General features: G+C 39.3%; 1 protein-coding gene across 2 annotated transcripts in view; it reads right to left on the bottom strand.

The window, feature by feature from the left end:
- Window positions 1–992: 992 nt before the first annotated feature.
- Window positions 993–24,718, bottom strand: part of LOC109039896 (piwi-like protein Siwi) — a 65,547-nt gene continuing 41,821 nt past the window's right edge. For both annotated transcript variants that reach the window (XM_019055609.2, XM_019055608.2), the window contains exons 5-15: window positions 22,744–22,967; window positions 20,420–20,605; window positions 19,733–19,903; window positions 18,382–18,543; window positions 17,100–17,351; window positions 12,506–12,798; window positions 10,057–10,211; window positions 8,689–8,816; window positions 6,165–6,607; window positions 4,957–5,104; window positions 993–2,753 (exon numbers count right to left, since the gene is read on the bottom strand). In XM_019055609.2, the coding sequence (XP_018911154.2) occupies window positions 2,637–2,753; window positions 4,957–5,104; window positions 6,165–6,607; window positions 8,689–8,816; window positions 10,057–10,211; window positions 12,506–12,798; window positions 17,100–17,351; window positions 18,382–18,543; window positions 19,733–19,903; window positions 20,420–20,605; window positions 22,744–22,967 (2,279 nt within the window). In that variant the 3' untranslated portion in view covers window positions 993–2,636. The remainder of the gene's footprint in view (window positions 2,754–4,956; window positions 5,105–6,164; window positions 6,608–8,688; window positions 8,817–10,056; window positions 10,212–12,505; window positions 12,799–17,099; window positions 17,352–18,381; window positions 18,544–19,732; window positions 19,904–20,419; window positions 20,606–22,743; window positions 22,968–24,718) is intronic.

Here is a 24,718-nt window from a genome sequence, read left to right as displayed (position 1 = left end):
TCTGCTGTAGAATAATCTTCAGGTCATAAGAACCCTTGCCCTACGCATTGCCGCACATTTTTTACATGAAAACAAAATTATTTTTTTTTGTTTCCCAAGACTTCCAAAACCTTTTTCAATTTAACTGATGAGAATTCCGTTATGTCCAAATCATAATTTCTCATGGGGCTGTACGAATAGTGAATTTTTCAAACCAAGGGAAGAATTGAAGTCAATTATTCACAACTACGAATAGTAAAGCGAATAATTTAAAATGTCTTTTTAAGTGTATAAATTCGCAAACATTACTTAAGTCAACAAATAAGTGTGATTAATTCTTCTGGGAATTTTCCATTTGCTTCTACACCTGCACAGTGAACAATGAAATGCTATGATAGCCTAGGCTGTTAAAAATGTGTTAGAAGATCATCCCTGAATGCTGGCTTGACTGTTCGTACAGTTAGGTATGCATTCCCAGGATTTGAAGATAACTGCGCAGGCAGTCAAGCTAGTATCTATGGATCACCCGACACATTTTTCGTATTTTATTTTTTTCTGTGTTAATCAAAATGTGTTTTTGTGTTCCCCTCTTTCTGTCTTGGTCAATTGACTTACAATGTGTGGTACTTTTGGGGCAACCGGGATACGTGGGCCTAAGTCGATCACGCGCGCTTTCCATAAACTTGGCAAAGTTGGTAAAGATCAAAAGGGATATGCCAGGGATACGTCTTGGGTGAAAGCCTTGCGCAGGTCCTCACAACGTTTCACCATGGCCACTCGAAAATTCGTTACTTCTGACAGCGCGAATAGTTGAAATTGTTGGTTTTAAAATTCACTATACCTGACAGCGCAAATATTCGCAATTAGAGAATAGTGCGAGAGTCTGATGAAGCGAATATTCGTGCAGCCCAAATGTCTCATGATAAGGACTATAGAATACATGTAAGAACTAAGCTTATCTTCGTTGTTCCAAAATAGGAGACGGGATACCATGGAATGGAATACTCACATAATAAAAAAGGAAAATTTATAATTGTAAAAAAACTAAAATATAAAAATACATCTAGGAGAACAAGTCTTCCAAAACAAGAATCTGTACATGAGAAAAGTGACTCCTGATCACCCTAAATGATCGAAGACCACTAACCGTACAAAATTAAACAATCTGTACAAAATAATTTATATAGTAGAAAAAAATAATTTCATGAGTGAGAAAAACTATGACAAAATCAATCTTCTAGAAATTTTGACAGAAAACAGTAAGAAATTCTTTGAAGAAAAAACTCTACTTCAAGAATAAACTTGAAAATCTAGAACACCTGAGAAAATAAGGAGGATTTGCTAGCCTAACTGACCTGGGAAGTTTGCTCACCAATGACCATGGTTTCTTCACCCTAATATCTGTAGCTGTCCGAGGCAGATCTGTAGAAATTTTAACAGCAGAGCTGAAGATAAAGGCACTAGATCAGGCTTTTATTTCTGGCGGAGATTCCATGATTTGAGGAAGCTGTTCGTTTTGTCTCACAGCTTTAATTTATTTTGCAGCAAATTAATCTTATTCAGTAAGGTCCGGAAAAACGGCTCAGGACCTCTGCGATAGAAAAGATCATACAAACCAGATATCTACTACTAAAAGGCTCTTGCATTTAAGGCACTTTTTTTTCGTCAATTTACACCTTGAAAATTCATTTTACTTACGTTAACATTCATGAACCTTTTGGGATAGATCACATAAGAGGATCAGCCAAAATGTAGCCCAAATTAAACGGGCATCATGATCCAACAAATAATTGGTGGTCATGAGGGTGACCACTGGTTTGGCGCGATTGGTGAATGATTTGGCAGAGGTTAACAGTTAAATGTGAAGGCCAACCTTGCAAATTCATAAGATTTGCCTGGCTTGATCTGTCTGACTTGAATTGGAGTCGTTCTAAAATGGTCTCAGCAAATTTTCGAGCCTTTATATTATCTATTCATTTAAACTGTTAGCAACTAAATATGGGTTTTGGCAAACTGCAGATCAGGTGGCAATAATAAAGAAAGGTCAGTTCACTGTTGACTATCTAGGTAATGTCAAATTTTTAAGTTCTGCAAAATTTATCAAACAAAAGGATCGTCCGAAAATTGAAACAACAAGTATAAAAGCAATATCAAATTTAAAAATTTTACAATGTTGAATTAACAAAAAGAATAGTCTGTAATTTGAAACAAAATATAAACTTAAGCCTAATTGAAATGGAAAAAAATTAAATGATACCAGCGCCTAGGGTATGTAACGAAAGATGTTCTTCAAAATAAATGTTCCCTGATTAGGTACTATCCAAGGTAATTTGAAACAACTCCGAAGTAAGTCTTCCCCAGGCGCATGGGTAATCCAACTTTGCTGTCAAAGAAATGAACATCCTGTAGGTGTGTCTGTCAGTAAAGCTTCGAGTGCATCGTAAATATAAAATCGTGTGTAAGATTTTGCGAATTTTCGAGACTTACATGATAGTATCCAGTTGAGCTTGACAGATAAGTATTGGGAGAAATTCTTTCGGAGGGGGGGGGGGGGGGGGGGAGAAAATTAAAAAAATGAAAAGAAATTGTATTCACACATACCATGGTATTAAAACATACCATTACAAAGAGCGAAAGAAGAGAAACTCCGCTATTTCTTACAAGAAGTAAAGCAGATTCTTCATACCATCACTCGGCGCCTGGTGGAGAAGGGTTCCAACTAAGTACGCCAGCTTATGCGCATACTGGCACGGCGCAGGTACTCGAACTGTACCCTGAAAAAGAAGATTGAAAATTGTGTGTGAGAGAGAGGGGTGGGGGAAGTTCGTATTTCACTAATAACCACCTGCAGTTTTGAATCAGCGAAATGAAAAATCAGTGTGCTTTTCATCAGAATGGAGATGATGCATGTGTGAGGAATTTGCGATTTGACTATGATTCTTATGTAAAAGTTCGTGAGAAACACGATGGTGCCACTGGTTTTCTCTAACATCAACTTCCAAGCTCAAAAAAAGCTCTCAAGTTGAGGCCAAAATGGAGGGGATATCCCACACTATCCTGAGAGTTCACCTCAACACGAAGACAAACTCTCCATGCAAAGATAGGGAGCAAATACATTAGCAAGGTTGCTGTGTTTTCAGATTTAAAGTCTCCAAATAAAGTGGCAGCCCTGTCAATGTATTTGCTCCCATTCTTTGCATGGAGAGTTAGTCTTGATGTGGAGATGGACTCTCAGGATAGCGTGGGATATCCCCTCCATTTTGGCCTCAACTGGAGAGCTTTGGAGTTGATTTCAGAGAAAACCAGTGGCACCATCGTGTTTCTCGTTTTTTTTTTTTTTACCTAAGAATCAATAGTCAAATCACAAATTCCTTACACATGCAATATCTCAATTAGGGTAGATCTGAAGGTACTCGCACCTCTTTCTAAGAGAAAAGAGGTATCACAACAGGTATCAAACTTCAACAGTAACTTTCAGAGTGTAAGAACTATTTGGACTTGTAATTTGGTGGTGGTCAGCCCGCCAGTCGAATAGATAGTGTGAAGATAGGCGTAACCACCCGATTATTAGAAATTGAATTTTTGATGGAATACTATTCTTTGAGGGTGGACACATCTTGCTACCAAGTGTTTGCAGCAAAATTGCTCTCTTGTGATTTAAGGAAAAAACAACGATGTTTAATTTTTTCATCAATCCCGCAAGCTACTTGTCTGTCATAAGAGGTACTGCTAAAAATAGCAATACTAAGCTGTTTTGTGGAAGAAGAACATATCCACCAAAAGATTGAAAAATTTTAATTCTTGCCAAATTTCTGCAATTCTCTTTGTGTGGTCGTGTTCAGATGGTATATCAAAAGTTGGTTGATTTTGTCGAACAGAAATATGGAGAATCATTGAAGTAAGTTCGGTAGGATTTCTTGAAACCTGACTTCTGGCGGTTACACTCTTCTTCAAGTAAGCCATTCAATTTTACTACATTTCGTTGAGTTGCAGAAGTAATAAATAACAGACTTGGAGATGGATGTCCTTAACTTTTGGGGTATAGCATTCAAGGTCAAGTTAGTAATGGAATAATATTTAGTTAGAACGCAAGCATCAACTCCGTTATGAGAAAAAAACGAAATGTTTTCAGCCCTAGTAAGCAGGGTTCGGAGGCACTTTCTTCTTGACAGTTCCATGCTTGCCTTTAAATACTGTATCTGCACTTACTAGAGACTATCAAAAACCTATCAACTGATAGTCTACAGCGAAATGAGAATTTCTGTCCTTCACTTTGACGGCCTGAAAGCTCAAAGAGGATCCTTCAGGTGCTTTACGGAAGGTTTGAGTTGTGCTTGAGTAAGAATATCATGAAACTTCGATTGCTTCCAAGCTGATGTAGTAGCTACACCATTCCTGCAATGTTTGAGGATTCCAATGCAGTAGAGAAACCTACTGCAAATTCTTAGTTGTCAACAGACTTCAGTTGTAAACCATACATGTTGACTTCAGTTGTAAACCTTACATGTTGACGATTCCTGAGCTACCAGAAATTTCAACTATGGAGAACATCGGGATTCATTAAGTTACGCCGGGGGTGCAGAAAATGCCTGCTCTGACACACAAAAATGAGGAAAGGCCCTACGAATGCAGATGGAGGGGAAAATTTTGAAGGATAAGGAGTCTAAAGCCAAAGAAAGAGACTCCTTTGTGTGAACTTTCTAGTTTTGCATGTGTGAGATGATTAGTAGTCACGAGAGCACCCTCAGTGAGATGATGGGGGGACAGAAGTTATTAGGTGTCCGCAACTTGTGCAACAGCAACTTTGCTGGCAAACTGAATGGAACCAGGAGGCTGTCAGCCATGCATTGCAAGCACTGATTATGAATACAGTAAATAAACAAGCTTACAGCAGTGTGCTGTTAGGCAAATGTTCATTCTGCACTATGAAGCGGAAGAATAATGTAAGAATACTTGAATAATTATAAAGAAACTTACACTCCAATTGTAGTACACATGCGTTAAGGCATACGTCAAACGCTGGAGGTGGTCTGGTGCGAAATCGCACTCATCATGAATGACATTGTATGACGTAGGACTGACAGTTCCTTGTCTCACCGTCTGAGACACAAGGAAAAAATCATATCTGCAACAGACAAGGCAAAAAAATTACTCAGTCGTTAAACTCCAAATCAAGGCTCATCAAAATAATTAGGCAGAAACTTAACAGGGTGGCAAGATTTCGCAGTTTCAACAATTTCTTGGCACCCCCGACGGGGATGACGACGACACAGCATTGCCGTACGGTTCCGCTTCGGCCGACTGGGCTCCTTAAGAAATGAAATGAGAACATTTTAGGCCTCCTTCATCCTAAATGAACCTGAGTTTACAGTTTCAACAAATTCTCAGTCTAGCAAGCTGGTTGGCTTTCCAGGTTTTAGTTGTAACATATTGTATTGGTTTATTTCATTTATGGCTTTGAAAGCAAACAAATAAATAAACTTTTATCTCCTAGGCTTAAGGATAATTAGAATTAAAAAATTTGTCAATTTATGCAACGGTATTGAGATATTTCTTGCACTGTTTAAGGAATTTTTGTCCAAAATTTAGTGACAAGGCCTCATTTCAGCACCTCCATGGCGAGAAGGCTCTTTTCTCGATTTGTTTTGTGATCTTGACAATATAAGCTGCAGATCTTCAACTTTTCATTTCGATCTCTTCGTTTTATTGAAATAGATGATTTTGAGATAATTGAGGGCGTAACAAAGTTTCAAAATGCTAAGAATAGACATATCTCACACTTTTTTAAGGCATAGGTCTGAGGTTTTAAAAAATGGGCTGGAGTTGACTTCTCACAGTAATTAAGCAAAAAATTGTTCTTTAAAATCGAAGCCAGGAGGATTACATCATCTGATCAACTGATAAGGAATGACTCGAAGATATTTATCATTTAACATTTTGAGGAAGCCTTTCCTTTGTAAGGTAATTGAACACACACAACTTGCTGTTTTCTTAATACAAGGGCTCATTCTTTGGACTCCAATTTTACTTGAATGACTTCCTACAACACACTAAAGCACATGCTCAAAGCTCATGCAATAGACTCACAAAAATAGTGATCTCTGGCAGTGGAAATGTGAGACTTGGAATACTGAGGTGAGTCAGTGTTGGAGAGCATTAATAACTAGACATTGGCGGCAACTTACTTATGGGGGAACGTGATGACGTCATCAACGACAGTTCCCGGAACTGGGTTTTCACGTTTGGCAGTGAAGATTCTTGTGTTAATTCTCTTTGTGACGACGACGACAACTAGTTTTGGCAGTGGAGACCCACTGTAAACTTCCGGCAGCATATGTTTTACTGCTTTTATCTCTGTATCCTTCACATATGGAATCTGCCCTTCACCGACACCGTCTCGGTAAATGACAATACGCTCCGGCAAACAATTGTTATGTATTTTGTATTCACGCAGAGCGAGGGACAAATTGAAAGCGAAATCTCTTGACAATTCGCCGCCATCTTTGTGCGCTGATACAGCGCTAAAATACCTGGAAAAGGAATTGTTCAGGGAGGCTACAAGGGCACCGAAAGATCGCTCTTTCTGGTTGGTATCGTGGTTTACGTCAAAGCCAACGACCATTAAATTCTGAAATGAAAGAGGCAGAGAGTTAGGACATTAATTGAAAGATTGCACATTTAACAGCATTGATAATTGGAAAATTAATAATGTATCTCATCACTGCATTGAGAAACATAAAAAATTCTAAAATGATGGATTTAGTATGAGATTTGATGCAAAAGGAAACAATTTTCAGTATTAAACAAATAGTTGCGCTCACTATTGTGCGTTACAGCGATGGAAGTACCAGTAAACTGAATTTTGATTTTTGGATTAAAGGATTATCGTGGTGGTTTCTCTTCATTGGAGTGGGCGAATTTCTTGGAAGTATTTTTTGAACTAGTGTTTTAGTATGGATAAACTGATTTTGGCACGGAATTGCAGAGTGTCAACGGACTTAGTAGGAAGCTAATTCTGTAAGTAGTCCACAAATTTTCAGGCTTCATGATGCTCTTACAGCCGTAAATGAACAAACAAGATGGCGGCTCACTGTGACATCGATAAAAAGCTAAAATTTGACAAAAATTTCAATTATACAGCAATAACAATATTAAGTAGCATGTCTACGAGTAACACATGAAAACACTGTTGAATCGCCTTTCATCTTAATCACAGGAGGATGTAAGATGTGCATAACCTCAAACTTGCTTGCTGAAAACGGCCATCTAGTTTTTGTTTATTTACGGCCGAAAGAACATCGAGTCAGCCTATTTTCTTGCAATGAAAAACCAGCACAGAAATGGCCATACTCTGTCTATAAAGGTACCCTAGGATACATGAGGCGAAGCTTCACTTATGAGGAAATTTTCAAAACAGATGATTTCCTTTTTTTCTTTTTAATAAACAAATTGCACTTTTGATTTAGTTGGGAATTATTTTTTTTTTTGCTCCATGCTTTGAAAAAGTAGGACAAACCACACAACTAAAAGGGAAATCCGGCATTTTGCTACAAAATCTTATGTTTGGTTGTGAGGCAAAACCGCTGGAACCTGGAAAACGGTTGGAGTTTTCAAACTTTTGGCAACCCTCCATACTCTCTTTTAAGTACAGTGAAACTTCAATAACTCTGTTTGCATCGGGACCGAGGAAATTTACCGAGTTAAGCGGGTTACTAACTTACGCGAACTGCCACTTTTCCGCCGCGCTTTTTCAAATTTCGCGCCCTAAATTGGACAAACGCAAACGTGCGTGTAGAGTGACTCATAGGAGTGTTTTGGAGAGCCATTTGATTGAAGAAAATGGTACTAAATGGTAAAATTTCATGAAATGCACTTGAAATTGCGTGTTGAAAGTGTCAGGGCATCATGAAGTCATCGGGTCAAACTTTGTTGGGGTGCCGCGCGGTGATGCGCCGCGGCCGCCCGCTATGGCGGGTCGTTGCACTGAAAATGCAACGTATCAATACTCGCTAAAATCCTGGAAAGATTCCTGGGGGGAGCGGGGAAGGGCAATGCAAGATGGTGGGGGGAGAGGGGCTGGTGCCGACTGGACCTGTCAACTCATTGATGCGTGAAATTGCTTAATTTTAATTATGCATGCGTGTTTTCACAGGCGCGATAAGATTAACAACACGCGGTATAAGATATCCTATTCTCTACTGTTCTCATCTTTCGTGTTGTTATCAAGTATTTTTGATTCCTTATCTCTCTATTTCCGATGTCGTCTCTCGCACTGCGCTGCGCTCTCTCGGAGATTCGCTCACCCTTCGTGGCGTAACTTGACCCGACCCACACGTTAACACTACCTACGCTTGATCACGGGCATATCACAGGTGACGATCGAAGAAAAACAGGTCGAGATGGAAAAATTTCACCGAGTTAAGCGGTTTCAGAATCTGACCAAACCGAGCTATCCAGACTTAATTAGCATTGTGTTATATGGGTGATAAACGGGACCGGGCGATTCTACCGACTAAAGCGGGTTACCGGCTTATCCGGGAACCGAGTTATTGAGGTTTCACTGTACAAGGATTCCCAATTGGGAATAGAATTCTCAAAACAATTCCTTGATTTCCTGTAGCCTAATAGCACTGGACAAACTAATGAAAGTTCCCTAATTGCCTTGCAAGATCAAGTTCTAAACCCTATGGTTTTAAAGCATGAAATTACCTTGAGGGGCACTGGTACGGCCCATGGCGCACCGCCCATTTTACAATTCATTTGAATTGCTACTTTCGTTGCGATAGAGAGTGCTCCTTTGTTTTGTGTAGTTTTGTCCAGGATGACCTGGTTTGCGACTAAAGTATAAAAAATAATTAATATTAGCCGTAAAATCTTCTATAAGCTGGAAGGACACAGGATATCTTAAAGATGTCATGACGGCGCTTCAACTAGGAATGCAGTCTGCAAATTGATCAATGCATGTATTCCAAAGAACAGCTTGATGGGTTAAAAATTTGCCATTTAGAAATGAATTAAAATGAGAAAAGGGTATGACTCCTCACCAATTACAAGGAATTTATCCAAAAAACCTTTAGAGACTGCATTCAGAGAATATACTTCACAATGTGTAAAGAACCCCGCACAGAGCATGGGCCCAGTGGCTCTCGATGAAAATCGATGAAACTTTAATAGATTGATATGAAGTTCATAATTGAGGGAAAGCCAAAAAATTAGCTCACTTTTGCGAGTAGAAGCCGGGATATTCGCAATTGAACTCGGACTATTTTCAGTGCGGCGGAGGTAAATAGGCGCTCCGCTTTGCCGTCGCCTTACCTTGCTTGAACACTTTGGCGAGGAAACCCCCTCTCCCCACCAGGTAACTATGATGTCGCATTGTTTACACTCACTCCTTTTATTAGGACACTCCATTCAGCCTGTGCAATATGGAGTTCTGTACTTCTCGGCCAGCGGCCTGTTTAATCTGAAATGTAGTTGCCGAAACAGAATTGACAGATGCGAGGAGAGGGAGGGAGTACGGCATTCGCACCGGCCGAGCGCATAAGCACCTATCTTCACGTGAGTGACGTGAGGTCTGATCGAGAACGCCTAACAACGAGAGGAGAGGGGACTCAGAATTCTTCTGCCATGCTGCGGCATGATAGAAAATAGTCCGGATCTAATTGCGAATATCTCGGCTTCTACTCGCAAAAATGAGCTAATTTTTTGGCTTTCCCTTAATTATGAACTTTATATCAATCTATTAAAGTTTCATCGACTTTCATCGAGAGCCGCTGACCCAATGTTCTGTGCGGGGTTCTTTCCTCCTTCATTACATTTTCAAACAGGAAAACTTGGCAAGATGAGGTCCTGAATTATTATTCTAATAATTTTCCTTTGAGTATGAAGACCTCATTCACAGAATTTTCAAGCAGAATGTTGCTAAACCATTAAAACATAAAGAGCATGAAAGGAAAACGGGCAACATCCGCTATAGGTCTGCTTCATCGACAGGAATTCTCTAGCTTTAGAAATACTGATACTTGACAACTTATAGGTTTGAAGGTTTCGAAATAGGAAAGTTATCAAAATTCTTACCACTTCTATCAATATAACACTTCTTCTTGATTGCCGCATATGTATCAGCTCTGTTGTTGGGTAAGAATGTCATTAGCAATTCGGGTAACCCATCGCCTAGGACTTTATCGATTGCCGATATGTAGTCAGAGATTCTAACACCAGGGATTGGCACGCTGCAAGGCATTTGAGCATAGGAAATGAATGATAAGAATGGATAAGACAATGAATGAAAAGAGCTTCTTGTCACAAAAATGTCCAACAATTCAAAATAAAGGGAGTCTGATACATGGTAATGAAGGTATGAGGATCCGAAAAGCACACTTAACAAGGAGCAGCAACAGAAAAATGGATATCTTCTCATAAGCCTCGAAGGCGAAGACCTTCAGGTAACCAGACAGGTTTTTGCAACAGATCTCTAGGAAATTACCAACAAGGTGTCTACCGAAACAGGCTGGTCAAAAATTTGTTCCTACACAGAATGTTCTTTTTCAGTACATTCCCAAGAAATTTATTATCTCCTCCACAGGAAAATTAAATGCATTTTCCGTACCTTATTTGACAAAATTTGACAAATTTCAGAAATTTGAATTTCTAGCTCCAATGGGCCTGTTGCAAACTTTTGCTAGAGCAAAACTAAGAGTTGTTTCTTACAGATAATGCCCTAAAAATCACGATGAGCGCATCGGCAAAGTCTGAAATTCACTCATAACTTCACAATCTGCGTAAGAAATTTGCGGTTTTTTGAGCTTCCCGCTTCGAAAACGATACTACGGTACAGGTGAACATTTTGTTAGAGGAGTCGTTCCATTGGCGGCAATACTCATCATGGCCGACGCCAGTCCGCCAAAACACGTGTGATGGGACGAGATAACACCTGAACAGGATTAAACCACATAACAATCGGCGTGTTTACGTTCATATTTTCCTCGCCCGCCTTAATTGACCTTGAACTCTCCTCGAATTACGCGAGAAACTGCGCAAGCGTCGGCCATGATGAATATTGCCGACGATGGAGCGACTCATCTAACAAAATGTTCACCTGTGCAGTGGTATCGTTTTTGAAGCGGGAAGCTCAAAATAACGCAATTTTCTTACGCAGATTGTGAATTTATGAGTGCATTTCAGACTTTGCCGATGCGCTCGTCGTGATTTTTGAGGCATTATCTATAAGAAACAACTCTTCATTCTGCTCTAGCAAAAGTTTGCAACAGGCCCATTGCGGCAAAAATGACAAAAAAAAAAACTTCCATACCTTCTTGCAAAATTTCAGCCCTTTTTCAGTGCTTTCGGGCCTCCCTTAAAAATCAGCACTATTTCTGGACTTGACACTCCGGACACCCCTGACCAAAAATTTAGGAAGCGTCCGTTCCCTTTCCTCCCATTCAGTTTCAGAATCTTACACCCTGGGAATAAGTTGAAGTGGGATTGTGAATTAAGCAAACCTTTACTCCATTTTGACGAAAAACCCACATAATTCATTTGCTGCATCTTGAGAACAAATGAAAAAATTCAGTTTTACAGGTCAAGGGGGTCTTGGACTACTTTTTCCCCCTCCTTCGTATATTAAAAATGTGGGAAGGTTGACTGCAACTGAGGAAAGGTCTTAGAACTTCCTGCAACCCTGCTAATACCTTCACGGAAATTGATACACTGAGGTGAACGATTCAGGGTCCAATATGAAAGCTCTTCATATTGAGTCACTAAGCAAATTCCGGAATCGTACTTTTCAATATGAATTTTCAAAAAATCTTCACCAATTTGATGTCGAACTGCTCAGTGTTAATTCTGCAGAAAGTTATGGATCAGTTTTATTGATTAATTTGTAGATTATGATAATTACTGCTTCTCAAAGGCACAGCCTGTGTAGCGACAACATAGTAACTGATCTCTGTCTTAGATAATTTAGAATCACCTTAATGACTTACTTTCACATTTGCCTGCCCTCCTCATCATCTTAGCATATAGTTCCGATGAAAGGCAAAATTGAGCAGGTTTAAATAACTGTATCACTTGAATGATAGTCACTTGCAAGGCAAGCTCCTAGCTTAATTTAAATGAAAGATTCAATGTATCTGCTATTAGTGGCTTGTTGGAAATCAGACCGACCATACGCAAGGCAGGAGGCTAATGCTGCTTTGCCTTCCCAGAAACAGGCGGATAAGAGTCTAGCGAGAGCTCAAGCCTGCAATTTTGGAATTAGAAAATCCTGTTAAGAAGGAACACTGGATGAAATTATCTTGATCACTGATTACACCTTGGGATTTCATCTTTACTTTAAGACCAAGATCATGTTTTCAGCATTATTTACTGCAAGAGGACAGCATGTGTTCACTAGCTCGTGAGGTAGCCTGTGTAACCGTAATTCTTTTCCCGCTTCTCGACTTCTCACAAGAACCTAGGTAAATTAATAAAAAAGCTTGTGTGTGGTAAATGCAAAAGAAATAGAAAAATGCATCGGTGTACTTACAATTTAGGATGCGCAAAGTGAATCTTCATACCGCTCGCCGCCTTGATGATCATGCCAACAAAACCTTGGGCATTCTGCATGTTGCGCTCTGGAACTATCACAACCCAATTTTGTATATCTTTAGAGAAAAACTGCGCATTGGAACGCAATTCCCTCGTCCAGTCAGTATCTCTGCCAACAGGGTAGGTTATGTTATTGCCTGCCTTTATAGTAAATGGAGGTAGGATACGGCCTTTAAACTGGACGAGATCTGTGTCAAGCGACATGTTCCATTGCTTCAAATCAGCCATGACCTGTAATTATACACATTCGGAGACTGTCATTAGTAGAGTAAGAGAAAAAAAATAGGAGTTCAAATCAGAGACACTTCAAAAATCGAACTACCTTGTTCCTAGGGAAGTTTTCACTTAGAGAAAGGTCAATGTCTCCCGGAAGGCGACAGCGGGGACGTCCTGTGAAAGGTTGGCGACAAGGGGTGGAGGAGGAGATCAGAAGGTGCAAATTGCCTGATGATCTCTGGGAGGATAGGGGGCAATGGCGATTGGGCGTCGCAGAGCGCGAGGCAGCGCTATAAAAGCGGCCTTATGTATGTAGAAAGGTCAATGTTGACTTATTTTAATTGAGATGTCAATTCGGAGGGAAGTTGAGCTAGGCAAAACAGGAGAAAATTTGCTACTCTTTTATCATTAAGGTGAGAGGTTGCAACCGACACTAGTGGCCTTCCATTAATTATGTTCCTCAAAAAAGGGGAGGAGGTCTAGCGGTAGATCAGGGTGGCAAGTCAAATTCTATTTCAAAATTCCCTAACCTTGGGTAATTATGGCAAACCATCAAAACAAATACACTTTTTTCATGGTTTTCATGGAAAACAGTATTTGTTTGCTGAATGGTTACAGTGTTTTGAAAAGATTTTTTTGGTAAGTAATTGCAGTTGAGCATGAAATACAAATCTGGATCCTCTTGGATAGAAAGGAGGCAATCATTTCATCATCACTGCAAATTGGAGTAAAATAAATGAATAAATTCAAAGTTCAAAGCCAACTGAGTCTATTCCTGTGCAGGTTTTATGGCTGAATGATGAAGAAAGAAAAGGCAAATATTAAATTATTCCTCTTCAGTCATTTAAAATTAAGAAGGAATTCAGGAACTCAGGAATCGTGGAAGTAAACTTTGACCTTAGGAATCGTGGAAGTAAACTTTGACCTCAGACCTCAGGAATCATGGAAGTAAACTTTGACCTGAAAAGTAATTAATTTTCTTGAAGAGGGAAAATTGCTTTGCATAGAGTGGGGAGAAAAATAGGACAGCCATATGGTTTCTAATCAGATTGACTGGACAGACGAAAGATGATGCTGATGCAAGATTAGGAAAAAAAGATTTAGGTTAGAACTTATTTCTTGTCCTTTTCACAGGGGCCGCGGGGGGAGGGTAAGGAAAACGATGAGGACAGGCGCGCTGAATCCATGCTAACAAGCAGAATCGGGTAGTTACATGGAATTTTTTTCATTCAATTTCTGAAAGTTTCAAGCCTACTGAGAATTGAGGTATTTATTAAAACAAATTTCTGTCGCCAGAACTTTGGAAAAAAGCTCTTCAAAGTCAAAAGCCATTTGAAATGGGTCTTTTCCTGCGCTTCAGAACTCAAACTTCGTGGCATCACATGCTGTGGACCCAGATCCAATGTTCGTGCGCCATAGCCAATCAGAGCTCGAGTTGGGCTTACTTGGGTAGAGTCAATTTATACTGAGAGTCAAGCAACCTCCTCTTATGGAGTCACAAACGGGAATAAATATTACACAAATTGAAAGTTTTTCGTAATCTTTGATCAGCCCACTCTCAAATTCCTTTCTCCGTTCCTTCTCTCATTCTGTTTATTCCTTGTCGAACCCGTAATTCCTTGGTCCATTCCAGATTATAATCTTTGCAATTGGTGAAAATGTACTCTTTATTCCTGTTCGTGACACAGTGGAGGCCTAACATACGGGAACCAATCAGAATAGTATTCACCTTGTCTTAGCTCTCAGTATAAAGGGACTCTATACTTGGCGACAGAGGCGCTGGTGATCAAAAATCACACCAACACTGTAACAGAGACTTGTTCTTATCACTTTTCTAATCTCAAATTGTGCTGTGTTTGAGCTTGTGATCGAGGTGCGGTTCTGGGCACCTTTCGGCATGATTTTTGACAGTATTTTAAGAGGAAAAAAGATAATTTGGAAACTTAAGTAGCACAACAGATCACCCTTCGGCTCGGTAAGCACATGTCGGCATAGGGATAATGGCAGTGGGCGGGGCGGCCTTGTATACCAACTGACGTCACAGCCAATAGAACTCGTTCATTTCTTACCGCGATTTGGCGACTTGAATTAGGCTCTTATGGGGTCTTCGACTTAATTTCGGAACTTGCAATTACGAAAAGAACCCCGCACAGTCCATATGCGTAACGGCTCTCTCTACAATCCGATGAAACTTGGATATGTTGCTTAGCTAGTCATCCTGATAAAAAGTTCTCATGGGCCGAAAGAGATCCCACAAGCGGTTTTCAAGATATTCGCCGTTTTATGTGCGAAAATTGAGGTTTTACTGGCCGGGCAATCGTGCGGCACTACTCGTGCCTTTTCCTTCCAGTCCACTCCGGCCGCTCTCTGCTTCCCCGCCACCCATACCCGAGGCTCGGACTCCGACGCTCACGGTGAAAAGACCGCCTGGCTTAGCAACAATGAGCAAAGCCTCGGGTATGGGTGGCGGGGAAGCGGAGAGCGACCGGAGTGGACTGGAAGGGAAAGGCACGAGAAGCGCCGCACAATTGCCCAGCCAGCAAAACCTGAATTTTCGCACATAAAACGGCGAATATCTTGAAAACCGCTCGTGGGATCTCTTTCGGCCCAAGAGAACTTATAATCAGGATGACTAGCTGAGCAACATATCCAAGTTTCATCAGATTGTAGAGAGCCATTTCCCATAAGGACTTCCATAAGGTTCTTTCTGCTGGAAACAGTCATCAGATCTAAAATCCTAGCTGCATGCAACTACCCCATTCGACGAAAACGGCCAATCTCCACACTGTCGTGGAATGATCGCAGCGAACACGGTATCACTCATGACGGTATGCAATTGTTCATACGCGAAAATTCCTTGACTTGTGCCACCCTGTGTAGATGACAGTAGGTGACAGGGAGGGAGGGTGTCGAAAAATTGAAAAAGATGGGTGATGTAATTAATGAACGCTCCCTATTAAAAACCTCATTCATGACAGTTCTGCGCATAAAATTCGCAATTACGTTTACAAATGCCACCGATACCTAACATTCAAGATAATACTTGTCAGAATGGAAAAAATGTGAATATAAAGTGTAATCTAAATGTATAAAAATGGATCTTGTCCGTAAAACAGCCTCCTTTTATTGCAACATTTTAAATTAATATTTCAGACGGTAAAAATATTTCTAAATGAATCAAGTCATATTATCAAGAGAGGCATCAGAACTCTGTCCATTCATTGGGAGAACGCCACAAACTCCTCACTCGATTTTGTGATCACTCTGAATCCCAATTTCGTTTATAGCACTGCTGTCATCAACAGATCCTGATCAGAGGTTATCATAGCGCAAAATTTCCACAAGTCATCATGTTCACACTAACACCAATTTAAGATCCAATCTTTTGCCGAGTAAATGAAGGTGGCATGTCATGGGGTTGCTTGATAAGACCACTGCTGCAAGGATACACTATAGTCTCCAATACCAAATGCTTCCTCCTTTTACGTTTTACCACATACTTTATTCTGCCTTCCTTCTTCTCTTACCTCTCGCTCTTAATACTGTTAATTTGTGTTTCTTTGATAGAAGAGATGCATAAGTATGTGGCGCCATCGCCACCAACCAATTGGAGGAGAGCTTTTTGTGCTTTCTCGCGCTCCCACACATAAATATGTGCTGTCGCAGGCTTTCACTACCACTCTCTTCCAGGTTCTCACAGACGCTCCGGCTCCCAACAGCTCTGCTCCTCGCACCCCCTCTTCAAGCACTTTGCTCCACATCTTTGAAAACGGCCCTTTTAAGGGGCACAGCATAGCCTTCAAGTATGTGACGAGGCTGTGCTGGGATTATCTGTTTGTAAAATAGAGTCAACTGGTTTGCAAGTGCAGTATGAAAGAGGAGCAGTTAGTCTCATTTTATCTTGCACTGGCTTCTATCATAAAGAAAATGATGGAGAATTTTATGAAAACAGTGGCTAATACAAACTATGAAACAATTTTATCTTATGATCCGAGTTGATGAGTGAGTCTAATTGGAGGGGGGGGGGGGGAGGGAGGAAAGAAGAAAGATGGAAAAACGATGTTGAGATAATGAAGAGTGTGGGAAGTCCTATGTAATGAGCCATAGGTATGACAAAATACGATTTGTTTAACAGTTCACAAAAACCAATTACAGAGAAAAAACAAACAAAATAAACTGACTACTTTCATAAGAGACTTCTGAACATTGACAAAAAATTGTAGGAATGTACTCTTGCACTCCAGTATCTCCTGATCCCCTGTGCTTATCAAATTGATGCATTTCGGTCAAAGACAGAAAATCAAAAGTTTCCTTACCTGAGGCACTTTGCGGAATCTCTCATTTAACTTGAGAAGACGGTTGATTCGCTCACCGGGTCCAACTCTAGTAATATCTGCTACAGCTCGCATGAGCTGAATATTGCTGACCATTTCATCGGTCAGTCCTGTCATCTGGCAGAGCTCAGGTACGAGGTAAACGAATTCTTTTTGTCCCGAGCGGATTTCTTTGGCCTTACTTTTGGATATAAGGAGTGGCTGTCTGAGATCAGTTATTTTAACATTATATTTCTGAAACAAGAAGAGGTTATTAGCATAGAGACTTAACACATTTCATCCACTTATTCTACTCCGCGTCCATTGTTGGGGTGTCAAGGCCATATAGAGGAGAAAACCTCAGCTAGAAAATAGGAAAATGATGACTTCTGGACCTCTTTGGGTTTATGTTTTGTAATAAGGAACTACTATTTTAACCTAACCTATGAAAGCACATACATGTCTGCATAGGAAAAATAATGGACAGTATGCTGTTTCTACATAAAACATGCCAGGTAAGAAATTGTTCAGTAGAGCATAATAGTCCATTTACTCACGAAATAGCCAAATATATGATGCAATGCAGCTATTTCATGGTCCCAAATTATAATGCAATGCACAGATGATTTCCGTAAAACACCGAAGAACTGGTGTTCAAAAGTGATTCATATCAGTTCTTGGTGGAAAGTCACTCTCATCAAATTGACATGAAAAAATGAAACCTTCAACTTTTTTCCCCAGTATGCTTAACTTCTCAAATTTTCTCAATTGCATTATTCTCGATTTTTCCCCTAAATTTTTCTTTCATGAAGAGATGTATTACATGTTTAAAATTGGAAGTTCTTTCCCCCCCCCCCCCCCCACTAAATTTTTTCAGCTTGTAGACTTCACCGAAATACGCAAGGCCTTGCCTTAAAGGGTGTCCAAGTCTATTTTCCTACTTTAGAGGGTGTCAAAGTTTATTTTCCTACTTTATTCAAAGTCCTTTGGTAAATGAAAGTTTGTTATTCACTACTTTGTAGATTATAGTCGATTCCTTATCTATACATTTCACTAAACAGCAATTTACAGCGCAAGGTTTTGATTACAGATTTTGCTGAGAAGGAGAAAAGAGATGGGAAATTCTAAAACTCAAGTCTGAGTTGGAATAGGAATAATTTAGAGATTTTGTATGACAGGTGAAAAAATAGGGCGTCTCAGCTAGCGGTACAAAAAAAGATCTATCTAAAAATTATGCACCATCGACAGTGGCTGATACAGATACGAACCATAAGATATTACTCACGTTTTGATAATAATCAACATATTTCATTTTGCCTCCATCCTTCGTATCAAATTCAGACATGGGGTTTACTTTGAAGTCCACATCATCAACCCGGTAATTTCTGTCATTGTATTTGGTCATGACTGACGTACCAATAATAGTTTTCTTGAACGTGTCTTGGAACTGAACAAACAATAAAATGTGATTGAAACACGGACGTAAAAAATGTACAAGACTTATACTTTTCCAGGCATCTCAAGATGAACCGCCTGGGTGTAAGACGATTTATGAGATAAAGGGGTGCAGGAATTTTTGAACTACACAAGCAACAGGTAACAGATGTTCGTAGTCTCTGCGGCAAAAGAAGAACCATCCTTCTTTCGAGCTGTTATAAATGACCTTAGATTTAGAATTAAGATTTCAAGAGGATCTAAAAATAAACGTTCATACATAATAACCTTTTGCAACCCTTTGATGAAATACAGCCAAACCATAATAGGATTTACAAACGTTGAACAATTCAAAATGAAAATACCAAAATTAATATTTTGGAAATTGAAGTTGCTGCAGTTTTTAGAAAATGGGATTCCCTGACACATTTTGGTAAAATTTCTGGATAGTTGAAGAAATGCAGGGTCAATGACAAAATCTACTCAGAAACAATTTTCAGGCAAAGTTAGTTTGTCAAAACTCAAAACCCATTCTAGAGGGCAAATAAAGGCAATTTGATAGTTTTATCCAGACACTTTAATCATTTGCCCTAATTCAATAAAATTCTATCACATTTCCCGGTTTTGAAACTGCTTCCCAGATGAGGGTCAACTTACCAGTAGTGTAAGTTGACCTAAGTAAGTTATTTAAAGTCAGCGTTACACATAGAACGAAATACAAGGTAATCAATGAAGCTCATTATTAACAACAGGCCATTAAGACAAGGTTAAAACTTAAAATAAACTTCACTTACTTACTTCCTCCACGAATTGTTGGTAGTAAACAATTCACACAACATTAAGTTTCGATATTAACTTCTGAACGAGATATAAACAAGTATTCATAACACAGTTCAAATGGAAATCAGATTATACAAATGATGTCATTTGTATTTCTACCATTTAGTCGATTTTGATTGTATTCACTTACATATTTTTTAGGAGTTGGTTTTCAGAGTTCTTGTTGTGCGATTCCTTTTTCTTGAGCAATTTTGAAACGAAAACAAGTAGCACAGTACTTAAATTCATAACCTGTCTTGAGCCCCATTTCTCAGCTTTTGGAAAGTGAATATCTCAAGATGCCCTGGAGAATTAGGAATATTTCATGCTCATTTTCTAGGACTACCATTTCAATTTGTAGACGGGAAAATATTAACACTTACCGCCTGGGCATCCTTGGAACTTTGGTAGCACGCTCGTGCAAGTTCCAATGCAGTATCCTTCCTCATAACTTTAGTGGTTATTTCAGCGCACATGAGGATTGAACGCTCATGTTGTCTGATCGAGTTAATGTACCCTGGCCACAGAGACAAATTGAATCGCGGGATGTCTTGCTGAAAAAGAGAGAAAATCAATGAGACTCATCTCATCCGTTCTCTATTTTACCTGAGTAACCGAGTCACACGTACTTTTCTTGGATTTCAACATTTTCAGACGTTACCCTATTATCTGAAAATTTGGAACCAATAAATAATTCGCTGACTTAACAACCTTCTACTTCAGATACTCATGGTAGCTAAAATCACTCTGCAATATTATCCTGAACAGCAGGAAACAGGGATAAAAAAATTGAATTTTATTGAGAACTAAACTATGATAATAAAATTTTAACACTCTAATGAGATAATGAGGACAAATTAAATATTTTTCAAACTTGCTGGCTGTGATACAAAATTGAAGGGCTCTCACATGAATTAGGATAATTGCCTAGAATTCCATGATGTTCCAGGACTAAAAGTGAAAGAATATTCTGTCAAATTTCAGACATATTGAGGAGTCACAATCATAGGCCACTTTCCAAATTAGATTGACGAGAAATGTAAGTGCGGATGGAAGAATTGTGCTCTTACCCGCGCTTCTTTGTCAAAATAGTTTCTTCCGATTAACTGGAGGTTCAAAGCTCCAAGGCACTTGCGGACAAGTACACCAAAGACCTGAAGATAGTGCGGGTCCGAGGGTTGAAGATCATTGGTAAACTGAATTGTAACCTGGAACTGTTGTTCATCATAGTGACGCTTGGCAATGAATTCGATATTCTGTAACAGGAAAAAGCATAGTCATCACTTAAGTGCACATGTACTAGGGAACAGGAGAGACAGGAAAGTCCAGCTGCGACATGTGGTCATTTAAAATCTTCAAGAAAATGGTAGATAACATACTACTTAGGGCCAGAGGCTGTAAAGACTGACAATTGTATGGCGTCTGCCAACGGCTTAACAGTAGGATAGTATTTCTCAGCTTTATCAATCATAAATTTACAGCGTTTATGGAAAACTGAAAAATTGAAATTGCGCTTCACGTTAGTCAAAGCGGTCTCTAAGGCCTAAATTTATCATTCAAAACGATTTTAGAGCAAAAATAAAATTCAGAACTGAAAGGGTTAAAATATAAAATTAATTCACACAATGATGGAATTCTACATGCACAAAGGCCACTGAGTAGGGTTAGAACTAAAGCTCTCCTGCGTATGATTCCTCATCAAAATTTCACATAGAAAGCATTAAATACGCTGACCCAGTCCAAAATTAATTGGTGAACAAGGAATTGGTGCTGAAAAATTACATAAATAATATCCATGAATTAAAAATCTCCGCTACATTAATGTAGATCAAATCCACCAAAATTATCATTTCACAAATGACAAATGGTGAGTTTTACATTTCTCTCATGCTTTTGAAGCTTGGAATTTGTAAATTTGCGGAGAAAAATTTTATGCTGAAGTGCACTAAGATTAGTTTTATTTCGGACTATTCTGAGAAAAACTTGACTAGCCTTGAGAGTTTAGAACAATAGGGATTTTCTTATCTTTAGTCTATTTGTTCACATCCAGATCAACAAGCACTGTGCCATTTAAATTGATGTGGACACAAAAAGAGAAGAACTTTTCTTCTTTGGCACTAATTCTTCAACATACACACATTAAAGCCACTCTCTTATGGATCAGTTGCTCTGAGAATTCTCAGGTCCTGGACATCAACAGTCAGGCGAGGGGACTTCGTTAGTGGTGAGGGAATGATATCCAAATGAATTGGCGTGTGTAGTTTACTGTAAGGTGTCTACAGCCTCATTTCAATGAATATTAATTAGCACTTTACGCATATTGAACTGGAAATGAAACTTTTTTACATCAACTTCATTGCAATTTTTTAAATATATTAATCGATCCATTAACAAGAGTTTTGATTCCTAGCTGAAACTTATACCTCTACAATCATCAGTGAGAGTGGGATTCAGAGCATTTAACCCAGAACCAGACTGGAGAACTTCTTGCTTTTTATTACGTAGACGACACAAATGTTTTTCTAGATTTTATGTTTCAAAATTTGTTACATTTTCAGTCTCTCGGAAGAAATTCCCTGACAATTCCAAGTACCCCAGACTTACAGACATCCTGCCACTGATGCCGATTTTTTTCAAGTTTTGAGTTTATTTCTTTCAACATACTTCTAAGGGACAGGCGTAACTATGATAGTGGGGGAAAAATGGTGGTTTAGGGTTACTTTGATCTCAAAACTAGTCTTCACACCTCTTTCATAGCTGCATCTGACCATGAATTTAATATACCAAAAGACTCAGCACTTGAAAAACTTGGGGAAAAAAAGAAAAAAAGGAACATCATTGCTTTTGTTCCTAAGTCGATTTAACTGTGAGGAATAGCATAACAACAGCATAATAACCAAGACAAACTTGGTGGACGCATGAGCGTGCTGAAACTCAACTACTTGAGGGCATTTGCAAGTCATCAAAACAACCTCCCAGCAGATCAAACAGCCGCTGAGCCTGCGGGGGGTGATACTTGATGAGTAAAAAGATAAAAGGCCAGTCCAATAACTTAATAAATAAGAAGACCCAACATGAAAATGAGTGAAAGACGAACTACTATTGTCACTAACTCCACTCATCAAGCTCACAAGTTCAAAATGCCTTTCTCCTACAGATAATTCATTCTAGACGCTTGATGAGTTTTTTTTTTTTTTTTGTTGAAATGAGACTGCGATTGCTATACATTCCAGATCCATCGAAGAGGTGATTTAAATAAAAAATTAATTTTCTGACTAAACAATTCAATTAGTCTGCTTGGAGTTAGTTGAGATTAAAGGACAAGAGGAAGAATCCTGAGTTCGGATTCCGAGCAGAGGTGCTTGTCCACAAGGTTTGAAAAGTGATTACTTACATCTTGAGGAAGTTTGACACTCAGAAACAGACTATTTCCATCAAATAGGAAACCACTTCCTTGAGTGAGCTCTCGTAGCTTGTCCCTTATCAGCTGCTTCTTGATAAATACACGGTCTTCATCACTAGGGTTGAAGCTAACATTATAGTGATAAAGACACCAATTGGTGACTGTTTTCAAAGGGAAGTAGTTTGCACATAAAGCTACCGGCGTACCTTGTGAACCTGCAAACAGGAAAATCAGCCTATGTACTGACATAAATTTGAAGGCATTATCTGATTGAGTGGATAACTATGTGCTATAAAGCAGAGGAGGAGTAATTGTACAGGATGTTCCAGGCTGCCCATACCAGACTTTAACTTCCATTTTTGGGAGTAGGATGAGGTTGAGGACTGTGAAGATACATTCAGAATCAACCCGCAGGAATCCTTACTAAATTTGTAAAGCGAGGATCCTTCTTTGCCTTATTATAAAGACCCCAGGGACCTTTGGCAGTACCAGCTTTCAATTCCTCCCAGTTGATCACTGAAGAGAATACTTTTTCTCACAGGCCTGTAGTTCGATTTTACCAACCTGACACTTCATGGAAGGGGGGGGGGGGGGAGGGGGGTCTGGTCCTTCAACTCCAACAGTCAGTGTTACAGAGAGAGATACACCCAAGCCTCAAAACAATTACAGAGTTATCAACAATAATCAACCACTGTATCAGGAAGGACATTAAGGTTCCCTGAATCAACTAGTATTGCATGCCAACTAAGTTTCTTCCTTCTTCCTAATAACAAGGTATTTACTACTATCTTCATTGAATACTATAAAAAGCTCATGCAATGATTGGTACAAAAGGATGGGAAAATTGTTTCCCTGATAAATTTAATGGGGCTATCCCCTTCCATTCTTGCTGCTTATGCTGAAAATGACTCGAGCTGAATTCCAAAGAAAGGGATATCTTCAACTTGGAAACCCACCCAGGGTGGCAAGACAAATTCTATTTCAAAATTCCCTGACTTTTCCCTGACTTGCCGATGGAATTCCCTGACCTTTGGTGATTATCGCAAACCATCAAATGAGACACATTTTTTATTATGAAAACAGGATTTGTTTGCTGGATGGTTTTAGTGTTTCGAAAAGGTTTTTTTGGTCAGTTATTGCAGTTGAGCATGAAATACAAATCTTGATCGGCTTCGATAAAAAGGAGGCAACCATTTCATAGTCATTGCAAAGTAGAGTAAAACTAGGGGGTACGCCCCCTGGCCGCTACGCGGCCCAACCCCCTGAAGGCGCTCCACGCCGCCCTATTATTACCTTCTATCAGTGTTAGTTTTATTTTTCCTCTAAAAAATTACGATATGAGGTATACTTTACTTTCAAAATGAAATAATTTTTGGTTTCAATAAATAAAGGTTTTTTTTTTTTTTTTTTTTTTTTTTTTTTTTTTTTTTTTTTTGAAGTCAAAAGGACACGTTTTGGAATGACTGCTTGATGAAATATTGCAGTAAAATAACGAACAATGATAATCAGGTAATAATTAAGATAGTCAGGAATCGGGGATCGAACCCACATCGTGAAGTGGACGCATCCGACGTCTTAGACGATTCGGCCACCGCTCGAATGGTGATAATAGCCGTGAATCTTGTGTAGATAAGTATAGAGCTGATGCGCAGGCTACCCAGCTACTGCGCAACCTCCTCGACCACTGCGCATCCTCCCGCGCATAGCGGTAGCAGTCCCAGAGCATTCCGTAGATTCACTCAATTTTATAACTTGATTTTAACGAAACCTGGGTCCCATTTCCAAAATTTGATTAGAGCGGGCTCATTTACGGCCTATTACCTGTCAATTTACGCAAAAATCATGGAAATCGGCCCGGTAGAACGCTCAAACGAACTATGACAAAAAGTATAAATTTACCTTGTTTAAATGGGAGAATTCACAATTTTACCACTTGATATAAAAAAACCTGGGCCATATTTTAAAA

Source organism: Bemisia tabaci, chromosome 3 (assembly GCF_918797505.1).
Source record: "Bemisia tabaci chromosome 3, PGI_BMITA_v3".
NCBI classification, from domain to species: domain Eukaryota; kingdom Metazoa; phylum Arthropoda; class Insecta; order Hemiptera; family Aleyrodidae; genus Bemisia; species Bemisia tabaci.
This window is presented reverse-complemented; position numbering and strand designations above follow the sequence as displayed.